The sequence below is a fragment of the Canis lupus genome, chromosome 9, assembly GCF_048164855.1.
Source record: "Canis lupus baileyi chromosome 9, mCanLup2.hap1, whole genome shotgun sequence".
Lineage (NCBI taxonomy): Eukaryota > Metazoa > Chordata > Mammalia > Carnivora > Canidae > Canis > Canis lupus.
Window position 1 is genome coordinate 71,424,929 of NC_132846.1, and position 24,855 is coordinate 71,449,783.

Genomic DNA, 24,855 nt, shown 5'->3' on the forward strand with positions numbered 1-24,855 from the left:
CTAAAACTGGTGGCTTTGCAAAATAGAGGGGCCGAGTCCTCTGTGCAGAACAGCACGTCTTTAGGGTCCCAGGTGCCAGTGTGGCACACACAGCCCTTCGCCGCCAGTCGCTAGCGGTCTCCTAGTGGCCGAGACCGATCTGGGCGGGGGACAGCTGGCTGTGCCCGAGCCACAGAGGTCCCAGGGCAGCCCTCAAACGTGGGCGCTGGGCACCCGGCTCACGGCCGCCCTTTGACTTGGGACGCGGACGTGAGCTCACTGGCCCGACGGCTTCGTTTGTGGCCGACACCGCTGCCTTTTTCATTGCAGGCCCAGAAGGATCTGAAGAAGGACCGGCCTGGCGTGCGCCGCAAGCCCGAGCTGCCTCAGGACCCCCACACCAAGAACGCCTTGGAGGCCCACTGCCGAGCGGACGAGCTGGTGTCCCAGGACGGCCGCTAGCCCCCCGCGGGCCTGCCCGGGCTTCCCCGGATTCTGTAGAAAATACATCCTTTTTGTGCCATACAAATCAGTTACACTCAGAGTCAGAGCTTTTCTTCGACCCCGTTCTGTAGGCAATAACGCGCTTCGGCCTCAGCTCGAGATTAGGAGTTCAAACAATGGTGGCCCGGCCACCGCTTCCCCAGTCAGAGCTAAGGACAGCTCCCCGGCCTGCCTCTTCACGTCCTCCCCGGCCGGAATCCGCCGTCATTCAAAATCAAATAAGTGGTTCTAGGAGAATATCAATGTTCTTCAAATCAAAGGAACAGTTTTAAAAAAGTATTACATATTTTTGAAGACTCTACAACTTGTTCCATTGTTTCTCCATGATTGTTACGCCAATAGCTTCTCTCTCTCTCTCTCTCTCTCTCTCTCTGTTTTTTTCCTTTCTTTTTATCTCATTGAGCTGGTTCTTTGCTGTCATCGTTCTAACATAACTTACTGGGAAACATGACATGACAATCCTCAGCCGCTGTGTTTTCCGATGGTATCTCTTTACTTTGATTAGTGACGCGTATGCGGTGTCACTTGTGTTGTGTATAGCTAAAGCCATATTTCCAAGCCCGGGGTCCAGCACCAGGGGCTCCGGGAATTAAGCTCATAGGAGAAACTTATTTTAAACAGAGCTTTCTCTGTCTACCTTGACCGGAATTGGAATTTTAAAATGATGTGTCCATTTTTGTTGTCGTTTGCAGGCTCTTATTTTTCTCTACTTAAACATTATTGCCCTGTAACAAGGCTCTTGAGTTAATAAAAGTTATCATCTCTAAGAATTCATTTTCTACGTTTTCTAGCAAGTAGAAGGAGGTCATCTTGAGTCGGGCCAGTTCCTGGCCTGATGAGAGCTGCAGGTGCCTCTGGGCAGAAAGTAGCAGGAGGCCACGGCCGGTGCCGGGCGCTGCCCCGATGTCCCCTGGCTGCCGCGACGTGGTCCCCGGACCTCAGACGGGCGGCCGCGGCAGGAGGGCTGCAGCGAACCGCTTGAACCGTGTCCAGGCCAAAAGAGCACACATTCTAAACACCTCATAAGGAAAATACAGCGTCTAAGTTCCCATCGGTCTTCAAATGCTGCTATTAGAGTTCACGGACTTCCTTGCATGTGTCGAGCTTTTTGTTTGGGATGGAATAGCACGGAGAGAAAACCCTTTACACCTAGTGCTTCGTCTGCTCTGTATTTCTCTCAGGGTGGCCAGTATTTTGACGTCTTTTATCCCGCTTGAGAGCTGTTTGAGATGCGTACTGCTAGTGATTCTAGGTTCTTTTGTCTCTGGCATAAGACTATATTAAAGTTCACGTTAAATGTCTTGATGCATAAAAGATAAAAATGTGGCTGCTTTTAGGATCTGTATTTTAATTGAGGTCTCGGGTGTCCATGGAAACATTGTGGAAAGCCGATGTGGTGTCACTTAACATCCACCCACGATGTTTATTTCCTTGTGTCCCTGGAGGAAGATCATGGGGGGGTGGGGGTGGAGGGTGGTTCTGGGTTAGGAGCCAAGTACTAACTAAAAAGATCGCCCCAGCTGAAAGTGGGAAAGGCCACTTTGCGAGAAGAAACACTTCCTGAGAAACTTGACAAGTTACCTATCCATTTTACCATTATGAAATTTATAATTTAAAAAAAAAAAAGTTTAGATGCCTTCTCCTTTTGAGGGAAAAAGGGTGCTTTTTATTGTATAAAGCAGCGTCTTATGTATTTTGATATACCATTGTTTGAACTTCCGTCTTTAGCTGATAGACTCTCAAATATCCTTGATTTTGGATGTTCAGTATGTGTGTGAGAGAGGGTTCTGGGAAGACTCTCTTCTGCCCTAGATAAAAAGCAAAATATCCACGATTGGGTGATTGTATAAAGCTCAACCTGTAAGAACACCTTTTTGTCGAGGTTTTATTTCTGCTCTTTATTGAAGACAAACATTCACCAAAAAGGGGGGGAAAATACGTTTTGAGAGAGACTAATTTTCTTTGACAAGAGTATTATTTAATATTTTGGCCTATTAAAGTTTTCCTAGTTAGTACTCAGACTCCCTGTGCTAATTGTTCAACTTATATATTATTATATAGATACACTGTTTATTCTGTACCAAACTGATTTCAAAAGTACTACATTGAAAATAAACCGGTGACTGTTTTTCTTCATAAAGTTCTGCGTTCTTTCGGCATCTTCACTCTTTCCAAAATGTATCTGTACATCAGAAATGTCACTATTCCGAGTGTCTTTTTAGTGTGGCTTTAGTATGGCTTCCTTTTAATATTGTACATACATTGTATCTTTGTTTTATGGTAATAAGTAATAAAAATGTAGACTTCATATTTTGTACAAAATGTCCTATGTACAGAATAAAAAAAAGTTCATAGAAACAGCAAAAATAGGTAAGTGGCACAATTATTTTTCTTTAGAAGATATCTGTAACTTTACGCTTTAGTGAAATGTTAAGTACCTACATATTTTTTAACATTTTGTAATTCAAAACTTTTTGTTCTGACATTGTTTATGAAGAGAAAACTTCATACACGTGCCATTTAATATGCTCTTTTATCCAATTTTAAAAAAGAAAAACCTCTAAAAATGGTGTATTATATGGACTAAATAAAGAACATGTGAATTTTATTGCTCATCATGACACTAAATTTAGCCATGGTGTTGGGCCAGCCAGGCCTGGTGGTTCTCAGGCTTCCCTTGGCCCTTCCGGGGGCTGCTGTTCACCTCCCTTGGGGGGAAAGTAGAGGTGCCTTTCCACCCCCTCTCTGCTTTGCGTAGACGAGTGTGAGACAGAGCAGTTTATAGGATTATTTGAGCCCAAATCGTGATGTTCGAGATTCTTGAAATTACTGTCCTGGGAACAGAGTAGAAGCTCTGGGAATCTGAACTTGGAGTCTGGGCGGACCCACCCCCGTCTTCATGGGGGACCTGCCTCATCCTCACTGACGCCATGAATGAACAGTCAACACAACAGGCCGAGAATCGAGCTCTTCCCCCGAGTCATTGCCACAAACCACCCAGAGCCCCATGGGAGTTTGGAGAACCACACGTGCCCCACTTCCCCCCCGGGGGCAGGTGCACTGGGTCAGAGGACCCCTTAAGTGTGGTGCACCTGGGCCCTGGCCGTGTCCGGCGGCATCTGCAGCTCAGGGGTCCCCGGGAGACTCCGTAAAAGGGGGCGCATGCCGCGAGCCCAGCCTCCAGCTGCTCCTGGCCCCAGGTAGCAGGTGGAACCGGTCTGTGTCCTTCCGGGAGAACCGGTACGTTGTGCCAGGGGCTCGGGAGGCTGGGCTGCTTCACTCAACTCCCACGGCCGGCCAGAGTATTTGCCGCTGTCCCCCTCATTGACAGGTGAGCACATGGGGACACCAGAGGGCACATCACTTGCCCAGGGTCACAGAGGTGCTGAGTGGAGCCCGGCTTCAGCCCAGGCAGCGTGATCCTGGAGTCCATCTGTCCATCCCCTCGCCGCAGCAGGTGGGACATCTAGAGGAACCCCTGGGCGGGGTGCAGGGGGTGGCTCTGAGCACGGGAGGGCTTCTCACCGTGCACTTGGCTTCTAGAACTGGAGGGACCCAGGAAGCATCCAGCCCCGCGGCCTTCACACTTCGGAAGCTACGTTCTTACATAAAGTCAAGGTTTGTAATATTTCAATGACCAAAAAAAAAAAAAAACAGGCACGTGACACCAACTTTCCCCCCTGCGGGGACCAGCAGCACAGCTGCTTCTGTCCCGGGCGTTGGCTTTATAACGTCCCCAAACGAACCTGCAAGTGTATCAGGACTTCGGCTCGGCGACGGGGTTTATGCAAGATTTCCTTTGGGGAGGAAAAGCCGATTCCGGTGTCCGAAAGTTGCAGACCCCCTGGACGGGCCATCTGGAGAAGGAAATGGGAGCAGCGGCGGGAGAGGCGCCCGGCCCCACGCGCGCTCTGCCAAAGCCTGGGTGGGCCCCGCAGCCTCGTCCACCTGCCTCCCAACGGGGCGGCCCGGGGAGACCCCGACTGGCTCCCCGGGGCGCTTCTAGAAACCGCTCAGCACGTGTGGTTTATCTTAGAGGCTGATGCGTCGGTGGTCACTCACCATCGCGCCAGGGTTCCGGCCCCCGGGGACGCGGGGGGCGCAGCAAAGTGCGCTCCAGGGCCCTGCGGTGGCTTACGGGGCTACCGTCGGGGACCACAGGTACGTCCCAGACCCCCCCTGGCTCACTTGCCCCGCGGAGGACCTGGGTGCCCTGCGAACAGCCAGGGAGGGACGGACGCCCTGGGAGCGCGGAGCCAGGCGCCTTCGGGCCGCGGCTTGCATGCAGCAGCCGGGTCCCCGGGGCGTCTGGTCCTGGTCCGGGTGCTCGGCCTCTGCTCCCCCACCCCCACCCCCAGCACACAGGATCCGCTCACGGTCGGGGTAAGGATGCCTGGGACGTTGGGCGGCCCCGCACCCTGGAGCAGCACACCGAGAGGTCGGCCCCGGGTGGCCTGTCGCTGGCCCAGCCGCAGCCACCTCCTTGGCATCTTCGTTTCTGTCTCTGAAATGCATCTTGGAGAAACCGGCCGCAAATTAATTGTGAATGTAAAGGCACCTTGTAGCCGGTGACTGCGCCACGGTCATCGCCTGCTCTGCCCTGCTTGGGGTTTTCTCCGGGAGCCCACGCTCCACCCCTAACATGAGCATGTGGGGGTGAACACGAGAGGACAGAGTGTTTAGGGTTCCCCCAGCAAGAAGTTAGTCCAGGGACACCTGGGTGGCTCAGCAGTTGAGCATCTGCCTTGGCCCAGGGTGTGACCCCGGGGTCCTGGAATCGAGTCCCGCGTCGGGCTCCCTGCGGGGAGCCTGCTTCTCCCTCTGCCTGTGTCTCTGCCTCTCTCTCTGTGTGTCTCTTATGAATAAATAAATAAAATCTTAAAAAAAAAAAAAGTCCAGACGGAGCACACTGCCTGAGACCAAAGCAGGGTCACCTCCTGAACAAGACTTGGCCCTGAGGCTGGGCAAATGTTGGGGCACCGCTGAACCCACAAAAACCAGGCTGACCCCCTCGGCCACACTCCGTGGCTGCTCTTGAGCCTAAAAGCAAACCACGTCCCCGGTAAGTCTTACAGTTCGATAAATTGTTCTCTTTTGTTCCGTGTAGTCGAAATCCAGATGGTTCTGCGGCGGAAGGAGAGCCGGAGGTCGCTTCTTGCAGAACCGTTTCCCTCCTGAGTTTCAAGAGACCAGAATAAAAAGCGCGCCACGTGCGGGCCGCGTGAGCGGGGTCGCCCAGCATCAGGTGCAGAGGGCCCGGCTTCCCGGAGCCTGAGTGGCCTGGTGGCCCAGGGTGCGGTGGCGCGGGGCTGCTCCCACGTTAGGGACGCCCGAGACCATCCCAGGTGCGTCCTTCCCTGGAAGGACCCAGAAGGAAGCAACACTGCTACTCTCGGTCACGGTTTATGACAGCGAGGACCCGGGTCGGGTCAGCCGCGGGAGAAGGGGCGTCGGGCGGCCCCCGAGAGGCTAGGCCCGCAGCCCGACGGCCCCTCCCAGGGCGCTGCTCCCGGCCGAGCGCGTGGTGCCAAGCGGCGAGGTGCCCCGGAGCCTGGCCACGCAGGGTGTTACGGGCCGAGGCACGTTTACTGGCTGCTTTGTGCCTCGCCCCCCAGGCCGGCTGACACCGTGCAGCCCACAGCCGCCCCCGACCCCGTTGGCAGCGTGGCCGGGACAGCGTGGCCCAAGGACCCCAGGGAGGAAAAGAGGCTCGTCCGGCAGGAACTTCCCAGGGCTTGGGGCGACCTGCCAGGAGCTGGGGGCAGTGGCCGGACGGAGGTCCTTGCAGCCAAGGGAGCGGGGGTGCAGAGAGGTCCCTAACCGGCGTCGAGGGGCCGGGAGCCCGCGGTCCCTCCCGGGCCTCTGACTGCTCCTCCCACGACACGACACAGGCGGACAGAGGACGGGCCTTCGGGCTCGGTCAGAGGACCCGCTTTCCAGTAACCCGTTGGAGAAGGTGGAGGATTCCCGGGCCGGGCTCCCAACCTGCTGACGGTAAAAGAACAGGCCCTGAGACACATGGGCCGCTGTCGGCAACCCTGGGGGGACCCCGCTCAGTTCCGTGCGGCGGCTCGGGGTCACTTGTACGCAACGTCAGAATTAAATACGGGACACAGAACCTCACTTTCAGGCACGGCCACTGTGCCACCAGCACCTAGTACCTAGCAACGTAGACGCCCAGCCAAAGCCTCCAGAGTGCAGGAATCCCCGGCAAAAGAAACCTCATTCATTTACTCATTCACTCATTCACTCATTCACTCATTCATAGGCAGCATGACGGACACCTGGGTCCCCTGCCCAAACTAAAAAGCAGTCAACAGGGGCAGCCTGGGTGGCTCAGCAGTTTAGCGCCACCTTCAGTCAAGGTCCTGATCCTGGAGACTAGGGATCGAGTCCCGCGTCCGGCTCCCTGCATGGGGCCTGCTTCTCCCTCTGCCTGGGTCTCTGCCTCTCTCTCTCTGTGTCTCTCATGAGTAAATAAAATCTTAAAAAAAAAAAAAAAAGCGGTCAACAGCGACTAACATCCTCTCTTACTAGCATTTTCTCCAGCCTGGAGATTGGCACGACTTCAAGTCCAAGCAAGCATGTCATCGGGGAGGAGACCCAGGGCCACCGAGGCTCGGGCAGCGTAGAGCCCGCGTCTCCAAGTCCTGACGCCCGCATGGCACCAGGTGAGACCCGAAGTCTCCACCCAAGCGACACTGGGCCTGCGTCAGGTCTCTGTTGACCGGGCGCGGGTCGCCACCACCCATCTGCGCCCCAAAGCATGACTGAGTGCTTCATGTCCTTAAGGGACGAGAAAGGACCAGCCAAGTCGGTTCCTCGAGAATGAATTGCATTAAAGCCTTATTATCCTTCATCCGACATGCTCTTCCTCCACTTCTGGCCCTACAGTGTACCTTCATGAAATGGCAAACATAAATTATAGTAGTTTCTTCTATAATTCCATACTTGGAAAGAGGTGGCGATACTGTGTCTTCCTCCCCAATCCTACTCTGCTCCTGACCTATGAAATCCAGAATTCCGGGAACCCTGGTCTACTTCAAAGTCCTCATTTTACGGAAAATGAAGTAGACTCAGAGAAAGAAAGCCCCTAACTAGTGAGTGCTGCAACCCAGCGGGTTGGACGTGGAAGTTTGGGGGTTTCTTTTTTTTAAAGATTTTATTTATTTGAGCACGAACTGCAGGGTGGGGGGGGGGGCAGAAGGAGAGGGAGAGAGAATCACAACCAGACTCCCCGCTGAGTGCAAAGCCAGAATGCAGGACTTGATCCCACAACCCCAAGATCATGACCTGAGCTGCAATCAAGAGTTGGATGCTCAGGACGCCTGGGTGGCTCAGTGGTTGGGCATCTGCCTTCGGCCCAGGGCGTGGGATCAAGTCCCGGGATCGAGTCCTGCATCGGGCTCCCTGCATGCAGCCTGCTTCTCCCTCTGCCTGTATCTCTGCCTCTCTCTCTGTCTCTGTCTCTCATGGATAAATAAATATTTAAAATAAATCACTTTAAATAAATAAATAAAATCTTAAAAAAAAAAAAAAAAGAGGTTGGACACTCAACCGACTGAGCCCCCTAGGCGTCCTGGTTTGGACGCGTTTAATAGGACCTCAGAGTTGTGTAGCTGTGGGCAGCCCCTTATGCTGCTGCCCCTGCGTTCTTTCTAGGTTGTGGATTTTTCTTAATGCCTCGAGGAATTGCATATTTGAAAGGTTGGTTTGAGATAGGTGGTGAGCCTCTTATGGAAACATTTTTACTAAGTAAAAATTCAGATGTTTCCTGAATAGAAAAATTGTCCCATATTAAAACCTAAGTTTCCCAGAACCTTTGGAAGAAGGCTTTGGAATCATCTTCGGTCTGTTGTTCAGGATGGACCAGAAATGCTCAGTCATCTATAGCCACACATTTTCTAACTTAAAAAAAAAAAAGAAGAAGAAATGCCCATATTTTCTACCAGTTGACCTTGTAAAACTTGAATACAAAAAAAAAAAAAATCAAAATTAAATCCAGCCTCCCAGGGTGAAAATTTTACCTCAGTGAGGACAGAAGGATTCCAGACACCAGATGTCTGGGCCTGCAGGCCCTGGGACTCAGGGAGCCTGGGACGATGGCCTTGACGCTCATGTCCCCCCAGCCCCGCCCTGCCTCTGTCTCCATCTGGTGGTGGCACAGCCCCACACCCTCGGCCAAGCCAGAAACCCAGCCTGGAGTCGTAAATCCTGGAGATTGTGCCTCCAGACCCATCTCTCTGCCTGCCCTGTCCCACCTTTGCTCTTGGCCTCTATCCTTCCCTCGACAGCATCTCAAAACAGTGATCACGTCCCCCTCTTGTTTAAAACCCTTGAGGGGCTTCACATGGCACTCAGATGAAGCCTGAACTCCTTCCCACGTCCCATGTGTCCATCACTGGCCTCTCTTTCTCACCTCTTTTCCACCCCAGGGCCTTTGCACAGGCCATCATTGCCCACCCCCATCCCCAGAGTCGCATGGCTGACTTCTTTCTATCCTGCACGTGTAAACGTCAGTGTTTTCTCCTGAGAGCGGCCTTCTCTGACCACCCTGTCAAGCTTGGGAACTCCCCATTTCCTTCCGAGCCCTGATACAATCTGTAATTATATTTGTTTCTTAGTCAAGTGCTTCCACCAGTAGATGGGGACCTCAGCAGCTCTTTCATTTGTCCCCTACTACTCAGCTCCATCCCCATGCAATAGGGTACTTGGCTCACTGGGTGAAGTGGGTGAGGGTGCAGAGGGCTGGGACACACACCAGGGACAGTGTGTCTGCAGCAGGAAGGGCCGTGGGAACAGGACGCCTGCTCGTTGCAACATTTTGATGCTCAGCATCGAGGTGCTGATGAGCAACACAGACATCCCACTTCTGTGTAACCAGGACAGCCCAGCAAATCAGGTTCAAACGTGCATATCACGACAGGGAAGGGCAAGACTACAGGGGGGCTCCCCCCGTGAAAGTGGGGAATGCTCCAAGCAAAGGGACACATAAAAGATCCATGGATGGGGGAGGCATGAAGTTTTGCTGGGCTAGGCTGTCACCAGAGTGGCCAGGGAGAGTGGCCTCGACCCTGCAGGGCTGGGTCACTGAAACCCACCAATTCTTCTAAGGAATTTGGACTCTAGCCTGCAGGCAGTGAGAAGGTGGTAAGGAATTCTACGCAGGGGGTCGATAAGGTTAGAGGTGACAGGTGACACTCCAGTCCCTCAAGTGGAATGTACCCTTTGATCACCGGGTCAAGGCTGAAGACTGGGAAAACAGGCCCAGATGGCTTCATCTGACATCTTGTGTTAAGCACAACGGAGCAACGTGTTCAAGATTCCCAAGAAAATAGGAGGCAAGGATGATTAGGGGTTTTTTGTTTGTTTTTGTTTATAGCCAGTGAATCTGATAATTGGCTTTGAAAAGCAGAGAAAGAATCACAAGGATGCAAGAGTTCCTTCCCTTGAGCCCTTCCTGAGGAACGTCCTACAGAACAAGCTTCAGAAAACCACAAAATCAGGGCGTCAGGTGGCCAAGCATCTGCCTTCAGCTCAAGCCATGATCCCAGGGTCCTGGGATCGAGCTCCGCATCAAGCTCCCTGCTCAGCCCAGAGCCTGCTGCTTCTCCCTCTCCCTCTCCCTCTGTGCCACCACCCCTCTCCCCCCACTCATGCTCTCTCTCTCTCTCAAATAAATAGATAAAAATATTTTAAAAACAAGTTTTTTTTTTAAAGAAGGAGGCTTTAATGTCTCTCAGATTCAGACATCAAATTAAAAAGAGAATTTTTTTTTAAATTTAGAAGCAAAGTAGATCTAAATAAAATAAGGTGGATCATGCAGATGGACATCAAACTCTAGTCTTTAAATCAGAGAACACTGCTTTTTAAGTTCACCTGCAATATTTATGAAAACTGATCACATACTAAGCCACAAAAATCTGAAATTCCAAACAGAATAATACAACAGCACTCTGCCTGCCATGTGACAAAACTGGAAATTAAGAACAAAACGTCCTCAAAGGTCTTTCCACCTGGAAATTTTTAACCCACCAAATAACTCCAAGATCAAGAGAAAAATACAAATTCACTGCAGCATTTCTCAGAATAATAGTAACTAAACAGTGACATATCAATCTGTGGGATGCAGCCAACACTATACTTAGACATAAATTCATAGCTTTCAAAATCCGTATCAAAAAATTTTAAGTAAGTTGAATAGCCAACATAAAAAGCTGCAAAAAGGGGTGTCTGGGTGGCTCAGTTGGTTAAGCATTGGGACTTATTTCAGCTTGGGTCAGGATCTCAGGGTCATGAGATCGAGCCGTGTTGGGCTCCACATTCAGCAGGGAGTCTGCTTCTCACCCTCTCCCTCTGCCCCTCCCTCTGCTCACTCTCTCTCTCTCAAATAAATAAATCTAAAAAATTGTATTTATTTGACAGAGAGAGAGAGTACATATGCACAAGCAGGGGGAGCTGTGGGCAGAGGAAGAGGGAGAAGCAGGCTGAAGGCAGATGCCCAACCGACTGAGCCACCCAGGGACCCCTAAAAAAATGTTTTTTAAGTTACAAAGCAACAAGGTAAAAAAAAAAAAAGCAACAAGGTAATATTATTAAAAGCAGAAAGTAAAAGGATGTCTAACATCATTAGTTATTAGGGCAATGTAAATTAAAATCATTATAATCTACAGCTACGTGAATAACTATAATTAAAAACCTAACGATATCAAGTATTTAGAGGGTAGAGTAACAGGAGCTCTCATTCATTGCTGGTGAGGATGTGAAATGGTGTGGCCACTTTGGAAATCAATCTGGTAGTTTCTTTCAGATTAAACATATACTTTCCACTTACCATATGGCCCAATCATTCCATTTGTAAGCCTTCCTAAATACCAGAAAAAAAAGTGTTTACCCAACAGAAGTGAAATCATATTTCTTCCAGTCTTATATCAGAATGTTTAGAGCAGCTTTGTTGACTTTTTTAAGGAGGCTCAAACTCACAACACTTAGATCGAGACCTGAGCTGAGGGCCAAGAGTCAGATGCTCAACCACTGAGCCACCGAGGCACCCTGCAGCTTTACTTTTAATTGTCAAAAATTGAAACACAAAATACCCACCAACTGTGAATGAAAAACAAGTTGGTTGTATCCATACAATGGAATACTCCTCACCAATTAAAAAAAATTTGAATTGATACATTCTGATACATTTAATGTGGATGAATCTCAAAAACTTTAAGTGAAAAAATTTAGATACCAAAAGCTACATGATGTTTGATTCCTTTTGCTATGATCTTTAGGGCAGAGGAGCTCTAGAAATCTGATCAGTGGTTGCCAGGACCTGGGGTGAAGAAGGAACAACCACAGAAGGGCATAAGGCAGCTTTTTGGGAGGTGATGGGGAAACTCCACATCTTAATTGTAGTGGTAACCACACCGCTTATCTGTGTTTGTCAAAACTTACAGAATATTATGTTTAAAGGTGTTAATCTTGCCATATTTAAACTATATCCCAATAAACCTGCCTTAAATAAATAAGCAAAAATTTTAAAGTAATAAAAACTAATATTGGGTCCAATGATTTGACGGAACACCAAGGGTTGGTCTGAAAAGAAAGCAGAGTGTAACAACAAAAACATTTTTTATTATTCTAAAAGCAATAATTCATTAACAAAAAGAAATTGAAAAGAATTTTAAAAAAACAGAAAGTAGGAATAAAGAAAAAAGGGTTGAAATTTAGTGAAGTTTGAAACCAGAAAAAAAGTAAAACTGATCAATTACTTTTCAAAAAAATCAACAAATCGGGCAGCCCCAGTGGCGCAGCAGTTTAGCGCCGCCTGTAGCCCAGGGCGTGATCCTGGAGACGGTGGATCGAGTCCCACATCAGGCTCTTTGTATGGTGCCTGCTCCTCCCTCTGCCTGTGTCTCTGCCTCTCTCTCTCTCTGTCTCTATGAATAAATAAATAAAATCTTTAAAAAAAATCAACAAATAAATGAGTCACTAGCCAGTTGTTTTTTTTTTTTTAATGGCACATGTCAACCCCTAAATATCCAAAATAAATAATAACAAATGAAAAATAAGCATTAATACAGAGGACATTTTCTAAAATCATAAGAGACTGCTTTGCACAATAGTTGTAGATAAATTTGAAACCCATTTGAAATGGATAATTTTCTAGGAAAATATAACTCAAACTAACCCCAGACAAGAAAGTCTAAACCAGAAGTGATTTTAAAAAATGCTTGAAGAAACTCCACTTAACCATGCTGTATTAATCAGGGTTTTCCAGAGATATAGAACCAACAGGATCGATGGATGGATGGGTGGGCAGATGGACAAACAGGTTCATGTTATTACAGAGGCTGGCAAATCCAAAATCTGCAAGGTAGTCTGGCATGCCAGAGATCCAGGGAAGAGCCAGTGGTGCAGTTCAAGGCTGAAGACCATCCGCTGTCAGACTTTTGGTCTATTTAGGCCTTCAACTGATTGGATGAGGCCCATCCACATTATGGAGAGCAATCTGCTTTCCTCAAAGCCCACGATTTAAATGTTAATCTCTTCCCAAAACACCCTTACCGAAACATCCAGAATACGTTTTGACCATGTATCTGGGTACCATGGCCCAGCCAAGTTACCATAGAAAACGATCTATCACAAGTCCACCCCATGTCAATGTGGCACCCACAAGCTTCTCCTTAATCCATACTTAATCTCCAAACAAGGACAAAAACAAGGTCATAACTCCACACATGATACATGTGAAAACACCCTGCCAGGATAGGGTGTGCTCAAAGAAAGAATGCGTTAAAGAAGAATGTTAAAAGTGCACAGGAGTCAATTTGTAGAGGCTTTCGCTGTTCCAAATGGAGACTGATTTGAGCACATCTATGTTTGGATGAAACAAGGAGGTTCCAAAACAGTGTGCATAGAATCATAGTATGTGCATACCCATATATATAGTAACTTAAAATGTAACATATACCAAATATCATAGAATATGTGTGTATATTTATATATTTATATATATAAAACATTCTAAGTTTCTTCACCTATTAACGTTATATATATAACATTATATATATAAGTATTCTAAGGATGTCTATCTTTCTGGAACATTCTGGAATACCTGCACTGATTTTACAAACAGACATCACCTTATTAAGAAATCGTGTCATGGGATCCCTGGGTGGCGCAGCGGTTTGGCGCCTGCCTTTGGCCCAGGGCGCGATCCTGGAGTCCCGGGATCGAGTCCCACGTCGGGCTCCCGGTGCATGGAGCCTGCCTCTCCCTCTGCCTATGTCTCTGCCTCTCTCTCTCTGCGACTATCATAAATAAATAAAAAATTTTAAAAATATATTAAAAAAAAAAAAGAAAGAAATCGTGTCAGAAAGGGAGACAGAACATAAAGACTCCTAACTCTGGGAAATGAACTAGGGGTGGTGGAAGGGGAGGAGGGCAGGGGGTGGGGGTGAATGGGTGACGGGCACTGAGGGGGGGCACTTGACGGGATGAGCACTGGGTGTTATTCTGTATGTTGGCAAATTGAACACCAATAAAAAATAAATTTATTATAAAAAAAATTAAAAAGAAAAAGAAAATTAAAAAAAGAAATCGTGTCCAATGCCTCAGTACAGCATCCAAAACAGCCAGGCCCAGCTTGCCTTTAGGCTGTGATGCAGACTTGTAGTCCCCCTTCTCACCACCAAGGGTCACCAGGAGGCGGGCCACCAGCCATCTCCCTGCCACGCCCCTGCATATGGAACACCTGCTTTGAGCCTCCACCCCTTCAACCCTTTTTACATAATCCCTTGTCTGAGGATCCCTGGGTGGCGCAGTGGTTTGGCGCCTGCCTTTGGCCCAGGGCGCGATCCTGGAGACCCGGGATCGAATCCCACGTCGGGCTCCCGGTGCATGGAGCCTGCTTCTCCCTCTGCCTGTGTCTCTGCCTCTCTCTCTCTCTCTCTCTCTGTGACTATCATAAATTAAAAAAAAAAAAAAATCCCTTGTCTGTCTGTTCCTTAAACTGAACTCTGTCCTCCTCGACATGTGCTTCCAGGACCACACATTCTAAAGGACTTTCAATGAAATTAAACTCCGTGGAATAAGAGGAACAAACACCAGCTAATCAGTTACATTTCTCCTGCCTGGCAGTCACCGGCTCTTCAAAGCCCGAAGAGGGGGAAACACAGACACAGCACTTCCTGAGCGCCGGCGACAGGCTGGACTGTCCCTGTGCACGCAGCGTCTTACTGAATTCTCACAGGCTGGTGGTGTTCGTCCCCATTTTTCAGATGAGAACACTGAGGTTCTGAGAGATTATGTGATTAACCCAAACTCACTAGTCAAAGGTAGAGTCGGAATCCAGAGGCAGGCCAGTGGGCTCCTAAGGCCTTGCTTTGCCCTCTGGAAAGCCCTCACTGGTCCCCAGATCTACGGAGGAAGCAACTGAAGCCCGGTGTGTTGGCGGCAGACGCTCGGGCCTCAGGTGTCCAGGTATGCAGAACATGCCCTTGCTCGTGCTCCCTGTGCCTTCAAGTCCGGGATGTACCCAGCCACGGCCAGTGCAGAAATATGAAGGCCTGGCGTCTCTCTCCGGCTTGCCGTGCTGTTCAAAATTCAAAAAGAACAACAGTCAGGGGCACCTGCCTCCTCCTTCCTAGGAGAAGCCGGGTCGTGGCACGGCGAGCCTCCACCTGCTACTCGGGCCCGCCCCCGCCCCGCCCCCGCCCCGCCCCGGCCGCTCCCGCACCTGCTCTCCCCGGTGCCCGAGGCAGGGGCGCTCATCTCCAGCCGCGCCGCCTCGCCTGTCTCCCGACGCCCGACGCCCGACCCCCGACCCCCGGGCGCCCGGCCCGCGCCCATGCCCGCCCCAGCCGCTCCCGGTGCAGATGAAGGTGCGGAGGCGAGCAGAGCTCCCAGGGCGCGGGAAAATGACGCAAGCGGCGCGCGACGGGCACCCCGAAACGCGACGGCTCCGCTCCCGCCCGGGGCACTATGGGGATTACAGGCCCCAGCCCGACTCCGGGTCTCGCGGGGGAACGAGATTCACGCGGGTAACCTGCAGGCGGGAAGGGGCGGGCGAGGCTTCCAGGCCTCCGAGCAAAGTCCCGCCCCCTGCCTGGGATGGGCCAATCCCGAGGCCTCTCCGTTCCGGGCGCAGCGATTGGTCCCCTGGATCACCTGACCGCACCGGCTCTCGGTCACGTGACCGCGGCGGAGGCGTTCTCCGGTTGCCTGTGGCGGGAAAGGGCTGCGGCGCTGGGCCCGGGCCCGGAATCGAGGACGGCGGCGCCAAGGGCTTCCCGCCGGGGCTGGGGGGCCCCGGTGGGTCACCTGCTGGGGGAGGGGCCCGCCTGCCGGGCCGCGCGGTGGCCCGAGCGGGGCCTCGGGGGCTGACGGTGCAGCGGCGTGCTGAGCAGGGCGGGGCCTCCGTCCTCGGCCCGCGTCGGCCCGTGTCGGCCCGGGCTCGGGTGCCGGGCCCCTGGCGTTCGTCTTAGTTCTGTGAGACGCAGCTGGGTGAGCTCGAGGATGGGACTCAGCCATTCCCCGCGGGCAGCGTCCCGCCCCGCCAGGTAGGAAGGAGCGCCGAGGGGCTACTAGGAAGCGGAAGGGGCCCGGAACGGGAAGAGGGGATTGCCTGCCCCTGGGGAGGGCCAGGGGTCTGCCGGGCACGTGACGCCAGCGTGCTGGCCGGGTAGTCCCAGCTTCCCTTCGGGGAGAGGCTGCAGCTGCACTCAGGTTGAGTATTAGGCCGGGGACCGCCTAGCACAGGGGATTTCACCTGGGGCCTGTTTGTTATTTCACGTTACTAAACCTTGACAGCAGCAGGGAGTGGCTGGTAGTGTAGTTGAGGCCCACAGATGGGACGGGAAGTGGAGGAGCCGGGGCTGAACCCAGGCATCAGCCTGACCAGCCTGCTGACCCAAAGCCAGGTGGCTTCTACAGCCTGAGAAGCGAAGGTGGGCGCGCCAACAGGAGCACCCCCTCTCCGTGCCTTTCGGGGTCACCCCAGCCCGGATGACACCCTTTTTGCCCACGGGATTGATGACCTTGGAGGATGGAGCCAGCTGCTTCCCAGGCTCCGCTCCCGACTGGGGCACGACCGTCTGGTGTCTTGAGCCCATTAGACCAGGGACAGGAGGGTCTCAGGCAGAGCCAGGAAAAGAGAAGCAATGGGAGTGAGGAGCCTAGAAGCCAGACCTGGAAGGAGGCGTGGGAGAAATGTGCAAGCCCCCGAGAGAACCACCCGCAGCGTCATTCATTCAGTTCAGCGAGTATTTATCAAACACCTGCTCCCAGGCCCTTCTCTCTAGGCACTAGGGATATAGCATTGAGCAAGGAGGTAGAAATCCTCACCCTCCCAGGATTTATCTTCTAGTGCAGGAAAGAGACAATAAACAAGATGCAGTTCATACTGTATTAGAATTGGTGAGATCCACTGGGGGAAAAACAAAACAGAAAAGGTCCAGGGGCTGGGGACAGATTTACATAAAGGGCAGGGAAAGCCGTACTGAGAAGGGGAGTTTGAGGGAAGTGATGGAAGAGCATCCAGGCAGAGGGCACAGCACTTGCAAGAGGTGGGTGGATACCTGCAGCTATTGTTGGTTTGAGGATAGGCAATAGTCAGAGAGGTAACAGGTGGCCCCAAAAAGGACTTGGAATTTTAACCGAGATAAATCCATTATAGGGCTTTAAGACAGCTACACACACACACACACCCCATGAGTTGCTTTGTCTTCTTACCAAGCTGGACACCACCCCCCACCCCCCCCCCAGAGGCAGAAGGCAGTATGCCTTCTGTTCCCAAAACCACACTGACATCTGTCATTTTTGCCCAGGACAGGGCAGCAGCCCTCCTCCTTCCATTTGATCTTCCCATCTTTGATCCCCACTCTAGGCTGTGGAATCTTCTTGGGGAAAAGTTGGCCCTGACTGGTCCCATCTTCCTCTGCATCATTCATGGCCTAGGTCTCTGAGCTCTGAGGCTGCCATGCAGGGTGTACACATGCTTAGATGGCCAGTACAGGTGAAATCTCCATGTGATGTGCCCTAACAACACCCAGCCTGTGGTCTCAGAGGCTTACCGGTGACAGTTCAGGCCAGAGGTTGCAGGAGGACCATGCCGCACCTCCAAGAGGGACTCAGCCCTCATCCTGAAGACCCCACCTGTCACTTGTGTCCCCAGCCCTGAAATGGGACTGTATTTCCATCATCAGCCCCAGTATCTGGAAACCTGGTGCTCCCAGGTCTCAAAAAGCTTGTGGTCGGGGAGTATAGTTGGGGTGCTGAACCATGGGCCCAGAGATGTGATGCTCACAGCCAAGGGCGGGGCCTGCTGCCATACAATGGAGCATGGCCACTTCACAGCCTTGCCCCCAGTCCCAAAGCCACCCACCAGCCCCATCTGGTCTTCAATAGGAGGGGCTCGCTGGCTGGGCGATCATCACGACACCCCTTGCCTCGCTTTCTCTGTTTTAATAGACTTTTGTTTGTTTGTTTATTCACTAGAGACACACAGAGAGAGAGAGAGAGAGAGAGAGGCAGAGACACAGGCAGAGGGAGAAGCAGGCTCCATGCAGGGACCCTGACGTGGGACTCGGTCCTGGGCTGAAGGCGGTGCTAAACCACTAAGCCACCCGGGCTGCCCTTAATAAAGTTAAAAAAAAAAAAAAGTATTAAGATTTACAGGAAAATTGAGAGTGCAGAGTGCTCATATAACCCCACTCACAGACAGAGTTTGTCTTGTTATTAATGCCTTATGTTAGTCTGGTACATTTGCTACAATTGAGGAAACCATGCTGATACTTTTTTTTTTAATTTATTTTAGAAAGAGCGAGAGTACAAAAGGGGGGGGGGACAGAAGGGGAGAGAGAGAACCCCAAGCAGACTTCCTGCTCCCTGCTGAGCACAGGGCCCCCGAGATCACCACCTGAGCCGAAATCAAGAGTTGGATGCTCAACCCACTGAGCCACCCAGGTGCCCATAGATGGATTATTATGAACTAGAGTCCAGAGTTCGGATTTTCTTTTTTTTTTTAATTTTATTTATTTATTTATTTATGATAGTCACACAGAGAGAGAGAGAGAGAGGCAGAGACACAGGCAGAGGGAGAAGCAGGCTCCATGCACTGGGAGCCCGACGTGGGATTCGATCCCGGGTCTCCAGGATCGCGCCCTGGGCCAAAGGCAGGCGCTAAACCGCTGCGCCACCCAGGGATCCCTAGAGTTCGGATTTTCTTACTTTTTTCCTTAATTTTTCTGGGCCAGGGTCCCGTCAAGGACACCACATTACATGTAGCTGTCCACCTCACTTTTTCCTGAAGGTGCCATATGCAGAGAGGAGGTTAGAGCAGCACGTAACTGCTTATCTTTTCCTTGGCTTTAAGTCTATAAATGCTGGGGATGGGGCTGCGTTTTGGTGTTCTGCATGACGGGAGAGCGGAGTAGGATCCTGGGTCCTTGCACAGGCAGGACACTGAGAGGAACTTCACCCTCCATTGTCCCTTGTCCGAACTCTCCCTTGGGTTGTGGGTGGCGGGGAGCAGGGTTTAAAGGGAAGCGAGTTTCTGTTTGGGATGATAAGGACATCCTGGACATGGGTGGTGGTGGTAGCTGCACAGATTTGCAAATGTCCTTCAAGGATTGATTGCCCGATTGCACACTTACACGTGGTTAAAATTGTGAGGTTTATGTATTTTTTTACCACAGTAGTTTTTTTTTTTTTTTTAAGTGAAGAAATAAAGATGCAATATAAACAAGACTTCTGGCACTCACTTCGGCAGCACGTATACTAAGCAAGACTTCTACTCTTTGCTCTTCAATAAAGGAAACCTGTATATTTCAAAACAAAATGAAAGTGCCCCTTGGAGGCTTTATAAGTAAATTTCCTCCATACACCTGAGGTCAGCGATCTGTGCAGCCGGGGTTCCAGCATAATCACCGTTACTATTACTACTAATAATGGCATTAGTAGGGCTGCCTGTGATGGACCACTCACCGTGCTGGCAGCTTTACCACTTGGTCTCCTTCATTCCTCGCACAGCCCCAGGGGCAGGTATGTGCAATAGCCTCATTTAAAAAAGGGGCACTTAGCACAGAGAGGTTAAGGGACTCACCGGAGGCTACACAGCTGGTAGTAGCAGTGCCAGGATCCTATCAGAGCCAGGCCCTTCTCACCACCCACTGCAGGGCTTGCAACAGCCCGAACTCCAAAACCATCCTCATAACAGAGGTGTGTCCTTCGACAAGCCAGGGGTTGAGGCTGGTGTGTGGCTGCAGGATACTCCATCTGGTCAAAATGAGGACTAGCAGGACGCCTGAGTGGCTTAGCGGTTTAGCTCCTGCCTTCGGCCCAGGGGGTGATCCTAGGGTCCCGGGATCGGGTCCCACATTGGGCTCCCTGCGTGGAGCCTGCTTCTACCTCTGCCTGTGTCTCTGCCTCTCTCTCTCATGAATAAGTAAAATCTTAAAAAAAAAAAAAAAATGAGGACTAGCAAAAGGAGGGGTTAGTCACCTTCTTAAAACAAAAACCCTGCAATAATGGCCATGTTTATTAAGCACATCGCCCTCTGTTGTAGGATAGTTTCCCTAAGTATCACCATAGATCTCTAACCCCACAGGGACTGGGCTTTGATGTTCCCCCATAAAAGAGCCCCATAGCAAGTAACTTGGGAAATGTTGCACCTTCCTCTGCCCCCCCAAGATTCAAAGGACCTTTTAGAGGCTCTGAAAATTCCTCTCGTGAAAAAAACTGGTTAAGCTTTGTCTAATCCAGCAATTCCTGATCTTACTTGACCCCAGCACCCATTTTCATTAAAAGAGCCATTGACCGGGGCACCTGGCCAGCTCAGTCGCTACAGCATGCAACTCTTGATCTCACGGTCATGAGGGTCATGAGCCATGCCCACACTGGGCATGGAGCCTACTTAAAAAAAAAAAAAAAAACACTGACAGCCCCAGGCCTCCAAATTGCCATGCACACTTGCCTGTGCCATACTGGGGGCAACATGCTTTGCAGTACAGGGTCTTGCTTTGTTTTGTCTTCACTCTAGGTGAGGAATGGAAGTGCAGGGAGGCTCGATGTCTTACTCGTGGTCCTCTGCTTGCTCAACTTAGAAAACAGTAGGGGCGCCTGGCTGGCTCAATCAGTAGGGCATGCGACTCGATCTCGGGGTCACAAGTTCAAGCCCCACATTGAGTACAGAGATTAACTTAAAAATTAAATCTTAAAAAATAAATACTAGAGTTTTCAACATAGAGAAACACCAACTGATGTCAAACTTAAAAGAAAAACTGACTGGCAGTGCCAGGAGATGCCAGCAGCTGCTGAGATAGTATTATAACATCTTCTGATAAGCCATTTTATGTCGTATCCCTTTTAGGGTGAAGAAGGGTTTTGTCTTGTCAATAAAAATGTACACGTGTTCCCCTGCCTCCACTCATGGTGAAAGTGACCATTGCACTGAAGTCAAACAAAATCCTAACCTAGCAGGACACTGTGTCCTGTGCTTTGCACCTCACCAGACCCAGGGCATTCTGCTGGAATTTTGTGGTTGTCTCTGTAAAATTTTACATTCTTTGAAGTAGGAGGTTCTTTCTTCCAAGTAAACACTTGTATGCTTAACCTGAGCAGGTTTTTGGATGGTCGTGTGGTTGCTTTAGGCCAGCAGTAGGCTTCCCTCAGCAAGAAGGAAGGAGATTCAGCCTCTGCCCATCCCGAGGTCCTGGGGTGAAAGATCTTATGGAATTTTTGAAAAAGATTTTGGTTGTTTTTTTGAGAGAGCACAAAGGGCAGAGGGAGAGGGAGAAGCAGACTCCCACTGAGCAGGGAGCTAGATGCAGGACTCAATCCTAGGACCCTGGGATCATGACCTGAACAGAAGGCAGATGCTTAATGGACTGAACCCCCAGGCACCCCATATCTTATGGAATTAAATAAAATTGAGTAAATATCTACCAGAGCCTATTCAGTTTCTAGCCCAACACTGCCCTGCTGGCAAGGAGGGAAAGTCAACGAGGGCAGCAAGCAGCTATAGACACCCCCGCACACACTCCCCTCACTCCCCACAGGGATGGAGAGGAACAGGACCAGAGCCCTGGAGTTTGGGGATCAGGGGCTGGGGCCTGCAATTACACTGAGAAGCCACTAGGTGTCAGGATGCCTCTGGCTTGGGCCGGGTCCCCGCAGGCTGACAGCGGCACCTGTTCCTCTAAGCACCCTCAGATCACGGTTTGCACCAAGTTCATCCTCTGTAGATGGAAAACAAGCTCAGGGAGCAGGTGCTGGTCAACATTTGGGAGAGAGGGAGGGAGCACTGGAGGCTGGCCCAAGCCTGGTGCTACACTGGGGAATGGTAAAATGACGGAACAGGATCCAGCCCGTGCCCTTCTAGGGGTTTACAGTCTCCAGGCAAGGACAGTATCTGAGTCTGAACCCCTGCTCCACCTCGTTACCTGTGAGACCTTAAACAACTACTTCTGCTCTGAACCTGCTACCTCCACGTCCTCCCAACTGCAGCAGTAATAACCTCCCATCTCTAGTGCTGTGAATGTACCGGTTCGGACCGGCCAGCTCATCACAGTGGTGCCACAGCCCAGGCATCACGGGCACGACTCCAGCCACAGACTCAGGGGTGCGGGCAATCCCACGGACTCCATTCCTGTAACAGCCTCGCTTCTGACCCAAGCCTCACATTCCACGATGCCATGGGCAACGCACCACGGACGCCAGTTTCAGAGTCCTGCCCCCTTCCTAAGTCAGGACTCATGCAGGGATAGGGCCCTGTGGGGTGCCTGCTGCCACGGCCTATCTGTCCACACTGGTCATTGCCGCCCCCATGGGGTCCCACACTCCAGTGCTGTCTGCAGCCTTGCTGGGCATGTGGGCCTCTTTGGGCAGCCTGCCTGCTAGGGTCCTGTCACCTGGGTGCCATACCCCTCCTGCATCATTCGCTGGGCACTGGAGGCAGCAGGCCCAGAACCTCCTCACTCCAGACCAGGGGAATGTCCCCGTGGTCCAAGATGCTTCATCAACCCTGCTTCTCCAGGACACCTTGCCCACAAGGAAGACGACACCAGTTCTGCTGTCCCTCTTCCATTCCCCTTTGTTCTCCTAAGGGCTGGGGTTTGGGGGAAATAAAAACAAAGTTCAAAAGATCCACAGGCCCCTTCTGCTTCAGCCCCAGGCCAAGAAGTCCCCCTTGAATGCAGAGAAGGAAAAGCAAGAAGGGGGGGGCAGGATTTCAATATACGTGGTCCCTGCTCTGCATGGTTCCAATACGCAGAAATTTTCATTACTACGGTCTAATAAGATCACATTAGTCCCCCAACAACTCAGTTCAAGTACCAGCTACCCTGTGTCTTAACCGAGTAGCTGCCCCGGGTACAGACTTCGGGGAGCTCTCCAGCATGCAGATCACTCCATGAATGACAGCCGTGCATCGTGATCAGCGACTGTCTGGCGCTTCTTGCAAAGTCCGTGGGTCACTGGTCACCACGCGTGCTCCTCGGTTCCCACACAGCCAGCGAAGTCGGTAGGTGTGCCACCGTCCGTGACAAATACACTTGATATTTTACCGAAGTGCATCCCGGAAGCAGGGACCTGGCTGTCCCAGGTGAGAGAGCAGCGAGGAAGAGGAGTGTTAACCCTGGAGGTCACAATCGGGGTCCCAGAAGAAAGCGCCGCCGAGGGGCGTGGATGCGAGCGGCCAGAGGAGCCTGGCGAGGCCCACGCCACGAGAAGGACCGTGTCCCGAGCCAGTGACATCGGGAAGACTTCACACCGAAGGAGCCCTCAGAGATGCTTCCCACGGCTCCAAGAGCACAGGCAACGCTGGAGCTGATCTCAACCCGGGAGGGCCGGTGACAGCTGGGAAAGGCCCAGAAGAGATGCTCGCAGCGCATCCTAGGTTACACCACGGAACAGGCAAGCCCTGCTCATACTGCTCCTGGTAAGTTTTTTTTCTTATAATTGTGGTTAAATCCTCGTAGTATGCAGTGCACCACCTTAACTGCTTCCAAGTGGCCAGTTCTGTGGCATCAGGTACGTTCACACCGCTGGGCAAACAGGGACTGCTCCACAGACTTGTGTGTCCATGTTGTGCAGAGACACGCTCATCTTTCTGGGTCGTTCCGATTTTACCACCTGTGCTGCTTTCAAACAAAGAAATAAGCACCATCACTCTCAATGCCTCTGATATTTTAAGTTAGAGTGTACTAAATAAATATTAGTTTTACTGTTTTTATTTGCCTGTGTATTTATAACCAAGGAGAAAGTTTGTAATGTTTGGGAAGTCACTGAACAATCACACTGGTCCGGCAGATTTTTTTTTTCTCTCCACATGTCCATTTAAAAATTACTTTTATTGAGATAAAATTCACCACTTTAATCATTTTAAAGTGTATGATTTGGGGGTTTCTAGTGTATTCACAGTGTCCTGCAACTATCAAGATTGCTTTGCATGGGGACACCTGACGTGGCTCAGTGGGTGAGCGCTGCCTTTGGCTCAGGGCGTGATCCCGGGGTCCTGGGATCGAGTCCTGCATCAGGCTCTCCGTGGGAAGCCTGCTTCTCCCTCTGCCTGTGTCTCTACCCCTCTCTCTCTGTCTCTCATGAATAAATAAAATCTTTTAAAATAAAATAAAGGGGATCCCTGGGTGGCGCAGCGGTTTGGCGCCTGCCTTTGGCCCAGGGCGCGATCCTGGAGACCCGGGATCGAATCCCACATCGGGCTCCCGGTGCATGGAGCCTGCTTCTCCCTCTACCTGTGTCTCTGCCTCTCTCTCTCTCTCTCTCTCTCTCTCTGTGTGTGTGTGACTATCATAAATAAATAAAAATTAAAAAAAATAATAAAATAAAAATAAAAAGATTGCTTTGCATAATTTCAGCTTGCAGATTCATTTTTACTGTCCTGTGTGTCTTTTGGTGGACACAGTTCAACCCCCAACAAATGACCTCCCAAGTCCCCAGATATCCCAACAAACCATCTTCATGAGGATGCACTGAGAACTTCGTATTCATACCCCCTCTTCTTAAAGTCTTGAGGAGGGGCAGCCCGGGTGGCTTGGTGGTTTGGCGCCGCCTTTAGCCCAGGGCCTGATCCTGGAGATCCTGGATCGAGTCCCATGTCGGGCTCCCCACACGGAGCCTGCTTCTCCCTCTGCCTGTGTCTCTGCCTCTCTCTCTCTGTCTCTCATGAATAAATAAATAAAATCTTTAAAAAAAAAAAAAAAGTCTTGAGGAAAGGAAGGGGTGACATTTCAATCAGGAATGGAGGTAAACTGCAAAGGCTTGAATTAGACCCAGGGTTGACGTGTGTATGTGACACATGAGCACTTAGTGCGCATTTGTAACGTTACAGAAATAAGCTGTGACAGGTTCTTAAGAAGAAGA

At 50.9% G+C, this 24,855-nt stretch overlaps 1 protein-coding gene and 2 long non-coding RNA genes across 13 annotated transcripts in view; 2 read left to right on the top strand and 1 right to left on the bottom strand.

The window, feature by feature from the left end:
* Positions 1–3,091, top strand: part of PPP2R5C (protein phosphatase 2 regulatory subunit B'gamma) — a 123,374-nt gene extending 120,283 nt beyond the window's left edge. For 7 of the 11 annotated variants that reach the window (XM_072839973.1, XM_072839971.1, XM_072839976.1 and 4 more), the window contains one exon: positions 310–3,091. Coding sequence is in view for 5 of the 11 variants with exons in the window: in XM_072839971.1 (XP_072696072.1) it covers positions 310–441 (132 nt within the window). In the remaining 6 variants the exon portion in view is untranslated. The remainder of the gene's footprint in view (positions 1–309) is intronic. The other 4 variants (XR_012037253.1, XR_012037251.1, XR_012037252.1 and 1 more) reach the window with 1 other exon arrangement.
* An 11,471-nt stretch (positions 3,092–14,562) lies between these two features.
* LOC140640494 (uncharacterized) lies at positions 14,563–15,521 on the bottom strand. The gene is made up of 2 exons (XR_012037249.1): positions 15,215–15,521; positions 14,563–15,070 (listed from the first exon to the last, which is right to left on the bottom strand). It is a non-coding gene; the product is annotated as an uncharacterized lncRNA (long non-coding RNA).
* Positions 15,522–15,669: 148 nt separating this feature from the next.
* On the top strand, positions 15,670–23,703 carry LOC140640495 (uncharacterized). The gene is made up of 2 exons (XR_012037250.1): positions 15,670–16,037; positions 19,195–23,703. It is a non-coding gene; the product is annotated as an uncharacterized lncRNA (long non-coding RNA).
* The last annotated feature ends 1,152 nt before the right edge of the window (positions 23,704–24,855 follow it).